The following is a 15,943-nucleotide window of genomic DNA, read 5'->3' on the forward strand; positions in this document are numbered from 1 at the left end:
CCCATATCGGCAATGGGGGAAGTGGGCAGCAAGTAATGTCTGTGAAAATGTATGTTGGAATACTTAGCTTTTCAAAATGTATAATAGGTAATAGTTGTTGAACTAGGTTCCAAGTACTTTTCTAGGTGTTTTATATTATATTTAATTTTCACAACAAACTTATAATATAGTATTTATTATTATCCCCATTTTATAGTTCAGAAAGCCCAGGGATAGAGGGGTTAAGTAATTTGCCCAAGATCACAGAACTAGTATGTGGTATTGTCAGGATTTGAATTTAGGCAATCTGACTTTAGAGTCTTCATTCCTGACCACATAAACTACTTGAAGTTGCTTTTTGAAATTCAATAATAAATTCTGTGAAGCTCTGAAAAAGGAATATTTAGAAGAAATCTGAGAGTCCAACTTAAGCAGAGAGATTACTTACAGCTTGACCAGTATTTAGTAGGTAATGCCTAGAGCAGTACTTCTTAATATGTGGAAGCATCAGCACTATTTGGAAACTTGCAAATTCTTAGGCCAGACCCAGAGCCCCAGTTGGAAGCCCTGAGGGTGAGGCCCACCAATCTATGTTTTAATCCACCTTCTAGATGATTCTGGCACACATTAAAATGTGAAAACCACTGACCTAGAGGGCAGAGCTGCAGGAAAAGAAATTAAGAGAGAGAGCTGAGAGTAGCAGGGGAAAAAAGCTGAAAAGACTAACGATGATGAGTCTGCTTGGGGGTGGGATGAGAAAGGAGGAAAGGGAGACAGAGAGTAGAATACATTGTTAAGGAACCTGAACTTCAAAGAAAAAAAAACACTTGTATGTTTGTGCTTTAAAAGACCAGGGAAAAGGGAGACTAACCGGATGTGTGGATGTTAAATGTCACACAGAAGAAAGACACCATAATGCTGTCATTCCTCTGGGAACCACAAGGAAGGTGAAAATGTGCTTAACTCAACCTGGGCCTTATTGTGGGGAAGTTGTAGGTAGATAGAACAAGTTAGAAGAACTAATACCCTGAAGTTTAGTGGAGAGATGAGAGGGCTAAGTATATGAGAGGGTAGTGGTGTCAGCTTGTGCTTTGCACTTGAATCAATGTGACTGAATACCATGAACTGCTTTTATGAGATGCCTCAGCCTATGTAATTTAAACTCCAGGTTCCTTCACTACTAATTGTCTTGTTGAATGTGTAAGTTGGGTGTGCTGGATGGCCTGAAACCTCTTCTTTGGGTGGGGATGGGGATAACATTAAAGGAACTAGAGAGAATGAAGGGCACAGGTTGATCTTTGAATGATTCGCACGTCTGCCCCTGCAGAATGGCAGTAAAGAACACATTCATGATCATCTATCACATAAAACAGGATCCCCATTTTGTGTCATTCCACTTGGTATGTCTGTTTTATTTGCCGAGTTTGTTGATATAAGTGTTGCGATCAGACACTAACAAATGCTCCTCACTTTTGCGCCTTGTTCTAATTTGTGTTTGTTTTTAGCCCCAGAAGAGTGCCACTGTAAGCCATGAGATGTCTGGTCTGAATTGGAAACCCTTTGTATATGGCGGCCTTGCCTCTATTGTTGCAGAGTTTGGTAAGAATGTGAAAACTGACAAATCTGCTTCTTATGGTATAGATGGAAGCTCATGGTGACAGTTATTTTTTGGTGACCACTAGAGAAGAAGTAAAAAAGGTCCTCTTTGTTTTAAAAACTATTGTCTCAAAGCCATCAAGTAACATTATTCTGAGAAAGTACACTAATGGTATGAAAAATGAAGTTAAGAAAAGTCAAATTTAGGAAGATTTTTTATAGTTTAATGCTTTGTTAATTTGCTAGGCTTACATAATATACATGAAAATACAGAGGGAGTTAATTAAGGTAGGGGTTTCTGCTCTATCCCTGTCCTAATGGTCTTTCCTTTATGATAAGTTGTTTGTAACTTTTTAAATATAAGTATCCAAACTTCTTTTCAAACCTCTATTCATTTTATAAGAAAATTGACTAACACAATCAAAACAGATTTTTCTCTATTTTATTTGAATTTTGAAATATTTTTAGATTGTGTTTTTTCATCTTCCAAATTTTTTCTTCCTAAACTAAATAAATGATTCCAGTCCACTAATCTTTGTTGACTTCCTTGGCATATGCTCTGGTGTGATATCAAGGTCATCAGTGACCAAATTTATATAATTACCTTGTTAGTTTTAGACCTTGAAATATTCCTTGAAACATATTTTGTCATTGTAATGACCACTTCTGTGTGTTAACATAAGAGAAAGAAGGTTGGTTAAAGAAAATTTCTCCCCAAGCACTATGCTGGTATTTGTCTTGAATTACCTAAAGAACTAGAATAAGTAAACTAAATAGGACTTTACCGTTGTCTTTTATAATACTAGGGAACTACTTTTTTCTTGTAAACAGATAAAAAAACACAAAATCTTGTAACAGTATTTGAGAGTATCTAGAGCAGTAATCCTATGCTTTTCCTAACTTCATTGTGAAAATTTAGGGAGATTTTAAGAGGGAGAAGTGGGGAGACTTGAGGTGGGTACAAGGAAAAGACAAAGACAAATGCTAGATTGTATGTTACAGATGAAATTAAAACAACATTTAAATTATTTTTCATTTACAGTATAGAAGGACCATCTTAAAGTACTTTACTATATCACAGTTTCAAATATACTGTGGGTCAAATCCTGCTGACCAGATAGAATACACTTTGCTTTACCACATACAACTCTTTGTCTTCTGACAGTGATATTCTAGTGTTCTTCTGTGTGTTATAAAAAGGACTTTGTCTTATGTTTTAAAAATTGTCATTGGCATACATTTGGCCAACATTTAACTGTAACTACTTGGAAAAACTTATAAATGAGTGTGTTCCTTTATAGGAACTTTTCCCGTGGACCTAACCAAAACACGACTACAAGTTCAAGGCCAAAGCATCGATGCCCGCTTCAAAGAGATAAAATACCGAGGAATGTTTCATGCTTTGTTCCGAATCTATAAAGAAGAAGGTGTATTGGCTCTGTACTCAGGGTAAGACTAGATTCTTTCCTTATATCATGAATAGAAATACTTCTTAAAGAAGCCATGTATTTCAGCTGTCTGGTAGTTTCTGCCATTCATATTTACCATCTCAACTTGTAATTTAATATTGGTGTGCCAGTTTATATTTCACTTGCTTATTTTAAAGCCTTGAGCTTTTGGATTTTCATTTATAAGTGTGTATAGTTGTTAGTGATACATTTTAAAATGGATAATCCATTGCAGCATTGGCTTTCTCCTGTTTTCCCAAGAGTCACTGATAGACACTATGAATAGCAACAACAGTTAACTGTATATTTTTCTGTGGTATTTTTCTTGAGTTGCCAAATAGTGACTTCTTTAAAAATTTTCCTCTTTAAAGAAATAATATTCTGGCAGTTTAAACAAAATGCAGAGTGAGAGAGAGGGTGACCCATCTTTTTTTTTGTCACTTTTGATTAGCCATAAGTTTGTGGTTCATGGTCCAGTTTGTTATTTATCTGCTGCTAGTTTCCTAGGTCACTCCTGCATTTAGGGTACCAGTTTATCGCTCAGAGAATGGACATCAATTTTATTATTAATCTATGTTAGGCTGAATTTCAAAGACAGTTTTCTTGGGGGAAAAATCAAGTAATACATCCATGTTCTTTAGCATGGATAATCACAAGATTATTTTTATAACAACTGAAGAATAGTCCTGTAATTTGAAAGAATCTCAAAGGACATACAAGTGAGAACATCTCCAGTTTATAAGCAAAACTTAAATAGGGTGAAATGTTTGCTCCGGTACTTTCTTCTTGAAAGGATGGAAGATGTATATGCAATTGTTAGGAAATAAAGTTGATTAAAAAAAATCTATGAGGTGGGTAATAGGTGTATACTTTTTTTACATTTCCAGATTCAATTTGCTAATATTTTGTTAAGGAATTTTGCTTAAGTTCATGAGAGATAATTGACCTATACTTTTCCTTTTTTAATATTGTTTGGGTCTGGGTTTGGTATCAGGGTCATACTAGCCTCATGAAATGAGTTGGGAAGCATTCCCTCTTCTGTTTTCTGGAAGGGATTGTGTAAGATGGGTATTAGTTCTTTACATGTTTGGTAGAATTCCCCAGTGAAATTATCTGGGCCTGAAGATTTTCTTTTTGGAAACTTAAATTATGAATTAAAAATGTTTAATGGTTATGAGACTATTCATATTATCCGTTTGATCTTGATTGAGTTTTGGTAATTTGTGGTTTTTAAGGAATCAGTCCGTTTCTTCTAAGTTGTTGAATTTAAGAGCAGTGAGTTTTTTTGTAGCATTCCCTTACTGTCCTTTTAATCGCTGCAGAATTTGTAATGCTATGTATTCCCTATTTCATTCCTGATATTGATGACTTATGTCTTTTATTTTGCTCTGTGTTTACCAAGTTTATTGATATTTTTTCCAAAAAGAGCTGACTTTTTAAAAAAATTTATTTTTATTTTTGATTAATTGATTTTTCACTCTGTTTTCCTGGCTCAATTTTATTAATTTATACTTTTTATTATTTCTTCCCTTCCACTTGCTTTGGGTTTATTTTGCTCTTTTTCTAGTTCTTGAGGTAGGAAACTTGATTTGAGACTTTTCTTATTTTCTGATGTAAGCATTTTGTGTTATAAATTCTCTCATAGCACTGCTTTGGATGCATCCCACATTTTTTAATAGGTTGAATTTTTCATTTTCATTCAGTTCTATGTATTTTTAAAATTTCCTTTGAGACTTCCTGTGATCCATGGATTGTTTAGAAGTGTGTTGTTTAATTTCAAAATGTTTAAGGATTTTTCTTCTTGATTTCTAGTTTAATTATCAGTAGAGAACATACGCTATATGATTTCAATTTTTAAAAATTTGTTGAGGTTTGTTTCATGACCCAGATATGCTCTTTTGGTGAATGTTTCATGGGTGCTTGAAAACATGTGTATTTTGGTGTTGTTGGGTGGAATGAGGTAGGTAATGGAAATGAGTAGGCTGGAAATGTAAAATTTGCAAGTGCTTGTTGAGTATAATTGACTCTTTTTTTCTTTTTAAATTTTTTTTCCAGAATTGCTCCTGCTTTACTAAGGCAGGCATCATATGGCACCATTAAGATTGGCATTTACCAAAGCTTAAAGAGATTATTTGTAGAACGTTTAGAAGGTTAGTATAGACTCCTTATTCTTTTTTGGGGTAATATTCAAAGAGATTATTGAAATCATGCTTAGTGAAAAGTGCTTATTATGGTATGCCTGAGAATGGGTGACAGTCATTGCAAGGGTAAAGTGAGCTTGTATTGACTTGGGATTAATCCTTGCAGAGGTGATAATGTGTTTGAGGGATCTGCTCTTCAAGTTTGTCCCTTTTCATAGCAAAGAAAAAAAAATGACTTCTGGTCATCAGAGAGGGAACATGGACTAAGCTTGCCCAGAAAATTAATGCTGTCTTCATCAACAAGAGGACTTATACTATAAGGACTTTTCTAGCTGCTGATATTTTAAAAAAGATTTTATGTATTTATTTTTAGAGAAAGAGGAAGGGAGGGAGAGAAACATTGATGTGTGAATCGTGGATCAGTTGCCTCTCTCACACCCCCAACTGAGGACCTGGCCCGCAACCCAGGCATGTGCCCCGACCTGTGCCCTGACCCAGAATCAAACTGGTGACCTTTTGATTTGCCACACAATGCCCAACCCACTGAGCCACACCAGTCAGGGCTCTAGCTGCTGATTTTGACAAGCTTTTCTTATGTGGAGTAATTTCAGGCTATTATATTTCAGATTCTGATGTACCTAGGGCCACTTTATACACATTCAGTATTGTATGTCTCTCTGTTGGCTGCTGCAATAGTGCTAGCCTAATGTTCTACTAAGGGTTATTTTATCACAGGCCTGGGGCTGTTAACATGGTTGAGGGCAGCTGGAGAGCCTTTTGGTTAGCAGTGTTCTTTGTATCACTTTACTAAATCAACTTTTTCTGGACCTTCTTTTTTGAGGATCTTGAAGGATTTGCTTCCTGAAGTAATTTCTTTTCACAGATTCTTCACTTAGGTTAACATAGTTTCTATTTGTGGGCTCATCGTAGTAGAGAGGAATGGTAAAGATTGAATTTTAACTTTAGAGCAATATGCTCTGGGTTTTTTTGTTTTGTTTTGTTTTTGGTAGCTGAGAGGTTTTAGTTCCAAATGACTAATTTTTCACATTCGACTACAGAAACCTGTAAATAAATAGAGGCTAGTAGATATTAAGTCCAGTCAAAATTAATATGTAGGAATTTTTCTATTAGACAAAGATTTTATCTTTTAACATTCTGTCCTGAGTTTTCATTGATGGTTCTCCAGAAAAAGACTTAAAAAAGTAATTTTCTTTAGATATTTGGAATGATTGAGGGATAAATACCACATTTGAATTTGTGTGTGGTATTAGCAGTAGCATATCATAGTAGACCATGTTTCAGTGTCCTTTAGAAATAGTTTTTTAAAAAATAATGATTTATGTATTACAGTTTTTACATATTGCAGTACTGATTTGGGATCTAGAAATATTTTTTTTATTTTCCTAAGCTTTGTACTTCATTTTTACAATCATGTCTCTGACTAGGGTTCCCTTCCTCTGATAGCTCAATACTCTGTTCTCAGAAACTGGTACCTAATACACGCAGACATTTCTTTCCTTCTTTCTTTCTTTGCTCCTTTTTACAGATGAAACTCTTCTAATTAATATGATCTGTGGGGTAGTGTCAGGAGTGATATCTTCCACTATAGCCAATCCCACCGATGTACTAAAGGTAAGAGAGGTCTGGTAGCATTGGATGTATGAAGTGTGATGTGAAAAGATGATGAGTTTTGAGTCAGAGTTGGGTTTAGATTCCCTACTCTGTCACTTGACAGCTGTAAAACTTTGGGTAAATTACTTAATTGCTTTAAGTCTATTTTCTCATTTGTAAAATGAAATTAATTCAGTATTTATCACATAAGGTTGTTAAGGATTATAAATAATATATGTAAACTGCCTATCGTTGTACTTAGTAGGTAGCAGATGCTCAGTAAATAGTAGTCAATTTGTTAAGATATGCATTAATCCATTGGTCTTCAAACTAGAGTATGCAAACCTCTATAGATTCTTTCCAAGGGCTATGCAATTTTAAGGAAAGTATTTTCAAGATCCCCTACTTCCATTTGTATTCTTTTCTCAAAGTGACCTGAGAGTAAACTTGTATACATAATAGTCCTTTCTTCACTTTACAAAAGAAAGGCATATTCCCCACCCCTTCCAGAGCTTAGTATGGTATATTGACCTGTGCTGTAACCTGGAGTACCAAACAAAGGGATAAATTGAAATACAGTTTTTGGAGAAGCCTCTTCTAGTAACTAATTGAGGTACCTTAAGTCTATAATGCTTCTGTCTCTCCCTGTCTTATACATATTTCTATTAAGAGTGAGACTTGGCTATGAAATGGTATATTTTGACTTTTGGGATATTCTGAATTTAGAAACAGAACAGTATAGGTTAGTGGTGCTGAGTTTTTAAAATATAATTGGATTTCTTTCAGATTTTATCAAAACAGAATGAAACATTTATTTTAATATCAATCTTTATCTTATTTTATCTTATTAAATCGCAAACATTTTCTATTTATTAACTTATTTAAACATGTGATTAATTATATTATGATTTTTTAATATATATTTTATTGATTATGCTATTACAGTTGTCCCATTTCTTTTCTCCCCTCTATTCCCCTCTACCCTGCACTGCCCCTCCCGCCAGCATTCCCCCTCCCCTTAATTCATGTCCATGAATCATACATATAGGTTCTTTGGCTTCTCCATTTCCTGTACTATTCTTAATCTCCCACTGCCTATTTTGTACCTGCTATTTACACTTCTTATTCCCTGTACCTTTTCCCCCATTCTCCTCCCGCCCCCTCCCCTCTGATCTCTGTTTCTATGATTCTGTTCCTGTTTTAGTTGTTTGCTAAGTTCGTTTTTGGGTTTTTTTATAGGTTCAGTTGTTGATAGTTGTGTTTGTTGTCATTTTACTGTTCATAGTTTTGATATTCTTCTTTTTGTTAGATAAGTCCCTTTAACATTTCATATACTAAATGCTTGGTGATGATGAAATCCTTTAATTTTACCTTATCTGGGAAGCACTTTATCTGCCCTTCCATTCTCAATGAAAGCTTTGCTGGATAGAGTCATCTTGGATGTAGGTCCTTGTCATTCATGACTTTGAATACTTCTTTCCAGCCCCTTCTTGCCTGCAAGGTTTCTTTGGAGAAATCAGCTGATAATCTTATGGGCACTCCTTTGTAGGTAACTGTCTCCTTTTCTCTTACTGCTTTTAAGTTTCTCTCCTTATCTTTAATCTTGGGTAACTTAATTATGATGTGCCTTGGTGTGTGCTTCCTTAGGTCCAACTTCTTCGGGACTCTCTGAGCTCCTTGGACTTCCTGAAAGTCTATTTCCTTGGCCAGACAGGGGAAGTTCTCCTTCATGATTTTTTCAAATAAGTTTTCAATTTCTTGCTCTTCCTCTTCTCCTGCTGGCACCCGTCTGATTTGGATATTGGAACATTTAATGTTGTCCCAGTGGTTCCTAAGCCTCTCCTCATTTTTCTTTTTTAATTCTTATTTCTTCATTCTGTCCTGGTTGAATATTTATCTCTTCCTTCTCCAAATCGTTGGTTTGAATCCTGATTTCCTTCCCTTTACTGTTGGTTCCCTGTATATTTTTCTTTATTTCACTTTGCGTAACCTTCACTGTTTCCTCCATTTTGTGACCATACTGAACCAGTTCAGTGAGCACCCAGATTACCAGTGTTTTGAACTGTGCATCTGATAGGTTGGCTATCTGTTCATTGCTTCATTCTATTTTTGGAGCTTTGATCTGTTCTTTCATTTGGACCATATTTCTTTGTCTCAGCAGGCCTGTTAGGTTGGGAGGGTCAGGGCCTTAGGTATTTGCCAGGGCAGCGCAACCCACATCACTGGGTTGTGATGCTGAGTGTGGGTGAGGGGTCTGAGAGGGAACAATGCCACATGTTCCACTCTCCCCACCAGCTTTCAGTCACTTCCCTGGCTAGCCAGAAGCAGATTGGGCCCTTCTAGTGAGGATTCCCAGGTGCGTGGGTTTGTGTATGTTCTAGGACCCCAAAGGTCCCTCCAACAGACTCTCCTGTGAGGCTGGGAGTTTCTCCTGCCACCCCAACTCCTAAAGGCTTTTACAGAGAGAGGTTTTGAGGCTTTCTTTTCTGGCACTGGAACCCTGGGTTGCATGGTCTTTCTCCTTTCCAAGCTGTTCCTCCTGGTTTATCTGCACGCAGATGTGGGACAGCCTAGTCCTCCACCTGCCGCCTTGCTGCGTGTCCTCTCTGCTCTGGCTGCCTGTTTCTGCCCCTCGTACCAGTCTGGATGAATGTTTCTTCTTTAGCTCCTTGGTTGTCAGACTTCCATACAGGTCAATTTTCTAATTATATTATGATTAATTAAAGGCACTAAATGTGTGATAAAATGTGTGAGAGGATCCCAAGTCACAATCAGACTGTGACAATACCAATATAGGATTTAAAATCACAGTTGGGCTGTTCAATCCTTTTACTTATCCTTGGACAGCTGTTTCTCTGATTTACTATGCCTTGCTTCCTTGCCTTTGTGCATGTAGTTCTCTTTCTGCCTCAGTGCTTTTTTCCCCTTTCCTCATGAATTTATCCTTCAAGACTGCTCAGGAACAGGGCCAGGACTAGGACAAGGTACTCTCCTTGGGTGTAAAATGTAAGGGGGTGCCCCAAAACTGAGGAATCAGGAGAAATAACATTTTTATGCTACAATTTTCAAAAATTAAAGTGAATGCAAAAATTGATGAACAAAATATCAGTATTTTGTACAGTTCATCTCACTTGCCTCATCCTAATCCCACCACGTTGGATCCTGTATTTAGTTACAATTTTGATATTTGGTTCTTTGTGTATTTTTGTGCATTAATTTTGGTTTTAAAAAATATTTCACTAAGATATTATTTATCTGGATTACTGATTTTTTGGGTTTTTTTTTTTGCATTTTTCTCCTACGTTTTGTGCCTGAGGGAAATACCACGCTTATTGTTCCACCCCAGTCCCAGCCCTGCTCAGGAATCATCTCCTTAAAGAAAACTATGATTTGGTTCCTGGGTAGAGGGGGACAAAGGGGAAGATATGGGGACAACTGTAATAGTATAAACAATAAAAGACAATCTAAATTAAAAAAAAGAAATCTACTTACCATAGGATATTTGTGCTTTCAATTTGTCTATGTGATAGTTTCTATTCTGATTTAATTTGGTTTAGGTTTTTATTTCAACTCTTAGTAGTATTCTGCATAAAAGCATGTTGCTGTTACATGACATTTATTGAAACCTAGAGCTTTGCTTCATGAATATCAGGGCTACATTTGGGCCACTAATATTTAGTGATTGACTAATGTGATTCCATATGTGCAGAGTCAGTGGGAAACTCTTATCAAATCTTTCACATGGCTTTTTAGTGCTATATCTCGTTTCTTGTGCTTCTCAAAGGCCACTATGCAGAATACAGTATCATGCTTTTTACAAACAAATCTCAGTTTAATGCCTTATAGCATCAAATTATATTTTAAAGCATTTTTGCTTTTTATAATTACATAAGCAATGCATGTTCAATTTAGAAAAAAGTGAAAGGCAGGAAAAAAACAAAACTGGGAAAAATGCTCATGGGTAGCCTCATTACTCAGATGTAAACCACAGTCAACATTTGTTTGTATGTGTTCATCCAGTCTCTCTGTTGTGGATGTGGTTTAAATTTCCATATTTTTAATAAAAATTATATACCATACATACTGCTTTGCAACCTACTTTTTCTATACAGCAATTACTTGTTGGCACTTTTCAGTGTCAAATATTATTCTACAACAAAGTTTTATAGATCCATAGTATTCTGTTAAATGGATGCATCATAAATTTATGCAGCCAATCCTTTGTGGTTTTTGGATACGTAGGCTGTTTGAATTTTTCACTAAACTAATTCTATTTTAAATGAATTGTTTTCTACCTCCACTCAGTCCTTGTTCTTCCTTTTTCCCAAGTGTTCTTTCAACTACAGAAAAGATGGACTTAGGTGTGAGCAAAGTGAGGCTGATAAAAATCTTTATAAGACACACTTTGACACAAATTACATTCTTTCTACATATAGTTTCAGACATTAGCTTCATAATAATAGCAGGCTGATTTTTATTTAATTCCCAATACTGTTTTCTTAATTTTAAATGAGTGAACCATTTCATTTTGGTTTCTCTGTCAAAACAAAATGTTCACCTCTTCTTGTTTTAGATTCGAATGCAGGCTCAGGGAAGCTTGTTCCAAGGCAGCATGATTGGCAGTTTCATTGATATATACCAACAAGAAGGTACCAAGGGTCTGTGGAGGGTGAGTACTCTTTCTGGTATTGTTCTATACTCAGTTCCTAGAATTTGCAAAGAAAACTTTTTATTTAAAGCCATAAAATTATGTGTGGTTTCCTCTCATGCACCCCAAAGTGGGGACCTGCCCCACAACCCAGGCACATGCTCTGACTGAGAATCAAAGCTATGACTCTTTAGTTTGTAAGCCAGCACTCAATCCACAAAGCCACACTAGCCATGGCTTTTAAAGCCATAAAATTATGAATTGTCATTTTATACTGTGTAAGATTCTTGGTAACCCATATGATAAGGTAAGAAGCTCCTTATCACCTATGAAAGGACCAGAATTTATCAGTTGACTTTATTTCTGCTTAATGTTTGGGGGTTGTATGTATGAGAGAAGATATTATATTATTTAAGAGAACCATTTTGGTTTGTTCAAATTCATAATGAATTTAGTTCTTCAATATATACTTTTGTACTAACACAGCAATGTCTTTATGATAGTCTCTGTAGTGCTTATGTTCTAAAGATATTGCCTAAAATAACTTTTTAAAACTCTTTTAAAGGTAAAAGATGCACTATAAAATATTGATAAAATATATAAATGATAAAAAAAATCCATTAAGTCCCCCTAGCTAGAGCTAATCACTGTTAATATTTTGTCATATTATCTTTCAGTCTTCTATCTATATTTTGTTGTTTTCTTGTTTTTCCTATAATGCTTTATCCTATTTTAATTACTTAAGATTGTAATATTATATATGTTCCTTCCCCTTCTTTCCCCCATTATCCTCCTCCCTCCTTCCCTCTGTTTACTGTCTTTTGTTCTTTATTTCAATGTCTCTGGTTCTATTTTGCTTGTTTGCTTGTTTTGTTGATTAGGGTCCACTTATAGGTGAGATCATATGGTATTTGTCTTTCACTGTCTGGCTTATTTCACTTAATATAATGCTTGCCAGTTCCATCCATGTATAAAGGACCCATGGGCAAAGCCAAAGTGGGGTAAGATGGAGGGTGGGAGGTGGGGGTGGGTGGGGCAGGGGAAAGTGGTGGCGGGACAATGGAGACAACTGTACTTGAACAACAATAAAATAGCAAAAAAAAGATTGTAATATTAAATAAAATTACAAGTAGAATATGCAGAGAGAGTAGAATGGGGAATCTATTAATAGACTCTTTAAAAAGAGAGCTTTTTTTCCGTCCTTTATAATTTTCCCCAGCTTCTTCTCATAATAGTATCTAACATACAGAGAGAAAATTTGAAAAAATGGAACACTGGACACCTACACACTTGGATTAAATGACTATTAAAGTTTGGCCATATTTGCTTTATTTATGTGTGTGTACACACATACACATTTTTTTTTTGCTAAACTATTTGAAAGGACGTTGCAGATATCATGGTATTCCCCTAAATACTTCATTATGTATCTCCTAAGAATGAGGACATTCTCCTACATAATAACAATACCATTACCACACCTAAGGAAATTAACAGTAAATCTCTAAAACCTAATATCCAGCCCATATTCAAATTTTATTTATTGATGAGACTAGGCCAGCTTTCTTATGTAATGTTTCGTCATGTTTCACCTGTATTTCCTGTAAAGTAGAAATTATGTTCATTGGCTTGATTATATTCATGTTAAATTTTTAAAAAGAGAGCTTCATAGGTAACACTGTGTATTTCATGTTGCATCACACCAATGGGCAGATAATGTTAGGTTATTCCACAGTTAGTGATGCCAAGTTTGATTAAGTTGTAAGCTGATGTCTACTAGATCTCACCATTGTAAAGGATAAGTTGTTACCCTCTTCGCAATTAGCAAGTAGTTTGTAGGGTTATAGTATAGCATTGTGCATGTATCCTATTACCTAATTACCTTTCACCTAGTGGTCTTGGCATCCATTAATGATCCTTAAGGTTTGCTTTCTGGTAATAGCAGGGTGCAGTTTCTTGATTAATTTAATCTAAAACCGTAAAATGGAACTAGCTAGAAGTTTTTCCACTAACTAAAGCTAAAGGAGAGACAGAGAGCAATAAATAGAATTAGAGATTTTGTCAGGGAAACATAGCTACTTTATTTTTATTTTTGCATATATTTTTATTTTATTTTTATTTTTTATTGTTGTTCAATAACAGTTGTCCAGCCTTTTTCCCATTGCTCACCCCTACCCTGTCCCCCACCCACAGTCAGTGCCCCTCCATTGTCTGTGCTCCTGGCTCCTCTCTTCGTGTTCCTTTTCTCGCCCCTTCCCCTCCTTTCCTCCGTTATTCCCTCCCCCATCCCCTGGTCACTGTCGGTTTGTTCTTTATTTCCAAGTCTCTGGTTCTATTTTGCTCATTTGTTTTGTTGATTAGGTTCCGCTTATAGGTGAGATCATATGGTATTTGTCTTTTGCCCCCTGGCTTATTTCGCTTAGCATAATGCTCTCCAGTTCTATCCATGATGTCAGGAAGGGTAGGAGTTCCTTCTTTCTTTTTGCTGCGTAGTATTCCATGATGTAAATGTACCACAGTTTTTTTAAAATTATTTTCTTCTTTTTAGACAGAGGGGAAGAGAGGGAGAAAGAGAGGGAGAGAAAGATCAATGTGTGATTACCTCTCTTGCGCTCCCCGCTCTGGGGACTTGGCCCTGCAACCCAGACATGTGCCCTGACTGGGAATCAAACCAGCAACCCTTTGGTTCAGAGGCTGGTGTTCAATCCACTGAGCCACACCAACCAGGGCTGTACCACAGTTTTTTGATCCACTCGTTTACTGCTGGGCATGTAAGCTGTTTCCAGCACTTGACTGTTGTAAATAATGCTGCTATGAACATTGGGGTGCATAGGTTCTTTTGAATTGGTGTTTCAGGAGTCTTAGGGTAGAGTCCCAGCAGTGGGATTGCTGAATTGAAAGGCAGTTCCATCTTTAGTTTTTAGAAGAAATTCCATACTGTTTTCCACAGTGGCTGCACCAGTCTGAATTCCCACTAACAGTGTACTAGGGTTTCCTTTTCTCCACAACTTCGCCAGCACTTGTTGTTTGTTGATTTATTAATGATGGCCATTCTGACCGGTGTGAAGTGGTATCTCATTGTGCTTTTAATTTGCATCTCTTTAATGGCTAGTGATGTCGAACATCTTTTCATATGTCTGTTGGCTCTGTGTATGTCCTCCTTGAAGAAGTGTCTGTTCGAGTCCTTTGCCCATTTTTTAATTGGATTGTTTATCTTCCTAGAGTGGAGTTGTGTGAGTTCTTTATATATTTTGGAGATCAAACGCTTGTCCAAGGTATCATTGGCAAGTGTGTTTTCCCATACAGTTGATTCCCTTTCCATTTTGTTGATGTGTGTGTTCTTTAGTTTTGCAGAAGCATTTTAGTTTGATGCAGTCTCATTTATTTATTTTTCCTTTATATTCCCTTGCCCTACAGGAGGTATTGGTGAAAATATTGCTGTGTGGAATATCTTAGATTTTCCTGTCTATGTTGTCATCTATGACTGATATTTAAGTCTTTTATCCATTTTGAGTTTATTTTGGTGTAGGGTGTAAGTTGGTGATCTAGTTTCTTTTTTTTCCTTTTTGCACGTAGCTGTCCAGATCTCCCAACAACATTTATTTCAGAGTCTTTTTATGTTCCTGCCTCCTTTGTCAAATATTAACTGGTCATATTGACGTGGGTTTATTTCTAGGCTCTCTGTTCTGTTCCATTGGTCTATGTGTCTGTTCTTACGCCAGTACCAGACTCTTTTGATTACAGTGGCCTTGTTAATTATAGTTTGATGTCAGGAGGGATTGTGATCCCTCCTACTTTGTTCTTCTTTCTCAAAATTGCTGAGGCTATTCGGAGTTGTTTATGGTTCCATATAAATTTTTGAAATATTTGTTCTATTTCTGTGAAATATATCATTGATATTTTGATAGGGATTGCATTGACTCTATAAATTGCTTTGGGTGTTATGGACGTTTGTGGTAAAATACACATGACATCATATTTACCTTAACCATTTCAAGTTCAGTTGTGTTAAGTACATTTATATTGCTGTACAACCAGTCCCCAGAATTCTTTTCATCTTGCGAAACTGGGACTCCATACCATTAAACAACTCTCCATTTCCCTCCTCCCCGCAACCTTATGCTTTCTGTCTCTGAATTTGACTATCCTGGGTACCTTATATAAGTGGAATCATACTTTTGCCATTTTGTCACTGGCTTCTTTTACTTAGTATAATGCCCTCCAGGTTCATTCATGTTGTCACATGTATAGAATTTCTTTCCTTTTTAAGGCTGAATAATATTTTATTGTGTGTATATATGAGGTCTGTCTGGAAAAAGTCCAGCCATTGTTAATATAACGAGAGTGGTTTGTGCGACATCGATGTAACCTTGCAGCCAAGGAGAGTGGACTGGAATGCACATGCATGAATAATGACAACTTCACTGTACTAGTCAGTGGAGGCAGTAGACACCATTGAGTGAGCATGTGTACTGTGTGGCCCATTGCATTCAAAATGACTGAGCGAGTAGAGCAATGAA

The 15,943-nt window shown here is 36.2% G+C and overlaps 1 protein-coding gene across 2 annotated transcripts in view; it reads left to right on the forward strand.

The window, feature by feature from the left end:
- SLC25A14 (solute carrier family 25 member 14) overlaps window positions 1-15,943 on the forward strand; it is a 32,450-nt gene that overhangs the window by 4,045 nt on the left and 12,462 nt on the right. For both annotated transcript variants that reach the window (XM_054576962.1, XM_054576961.1), the window contains 5 exons: window positions 1,485-1,578; window positions 2,877-3,024; window positions 5,079-5,173; window positions 6,711-6,796; window positions 11,349-11,444. In XM_054576962.1, the coding sequence (XP_054432937.1) occupies window positions 1,515-1,578; window positions 2,877-3,024; window positions 5,079-5,173; window positions 6,711-6,796; window positions 11,349-11,444 (489 nt within the window). In that variant the 5' untranslated portion in view covers window positions 1,485-1,514. The remainder of the gene's footprint in view (window positions 1-1,484; window positions 1,579-2,876; window positions 3,025-5,078; window positions 5,174-6,710; window positions 6,797-11,348; window positions 11,445-15,943) is intronic.

Source organism: Pteronotus mesoamericanus, unplaced genomic scaffold (genome assembly GCF_021234165.1).
Source record: "Pteronotus mesoamericanus isolate MK-2021 breed Mesoamerican mustached bat unplaced genomic scaffold, CSHL_Meso_final contig_40, whole genome shotgun sequence".
Lineage (NCBI taxonomy): Eukaryota > Metazoa > Chordata > Mammalia > Chiroptera > Mormoopidae > Pteronotus > Pteronotus mesoamericanus.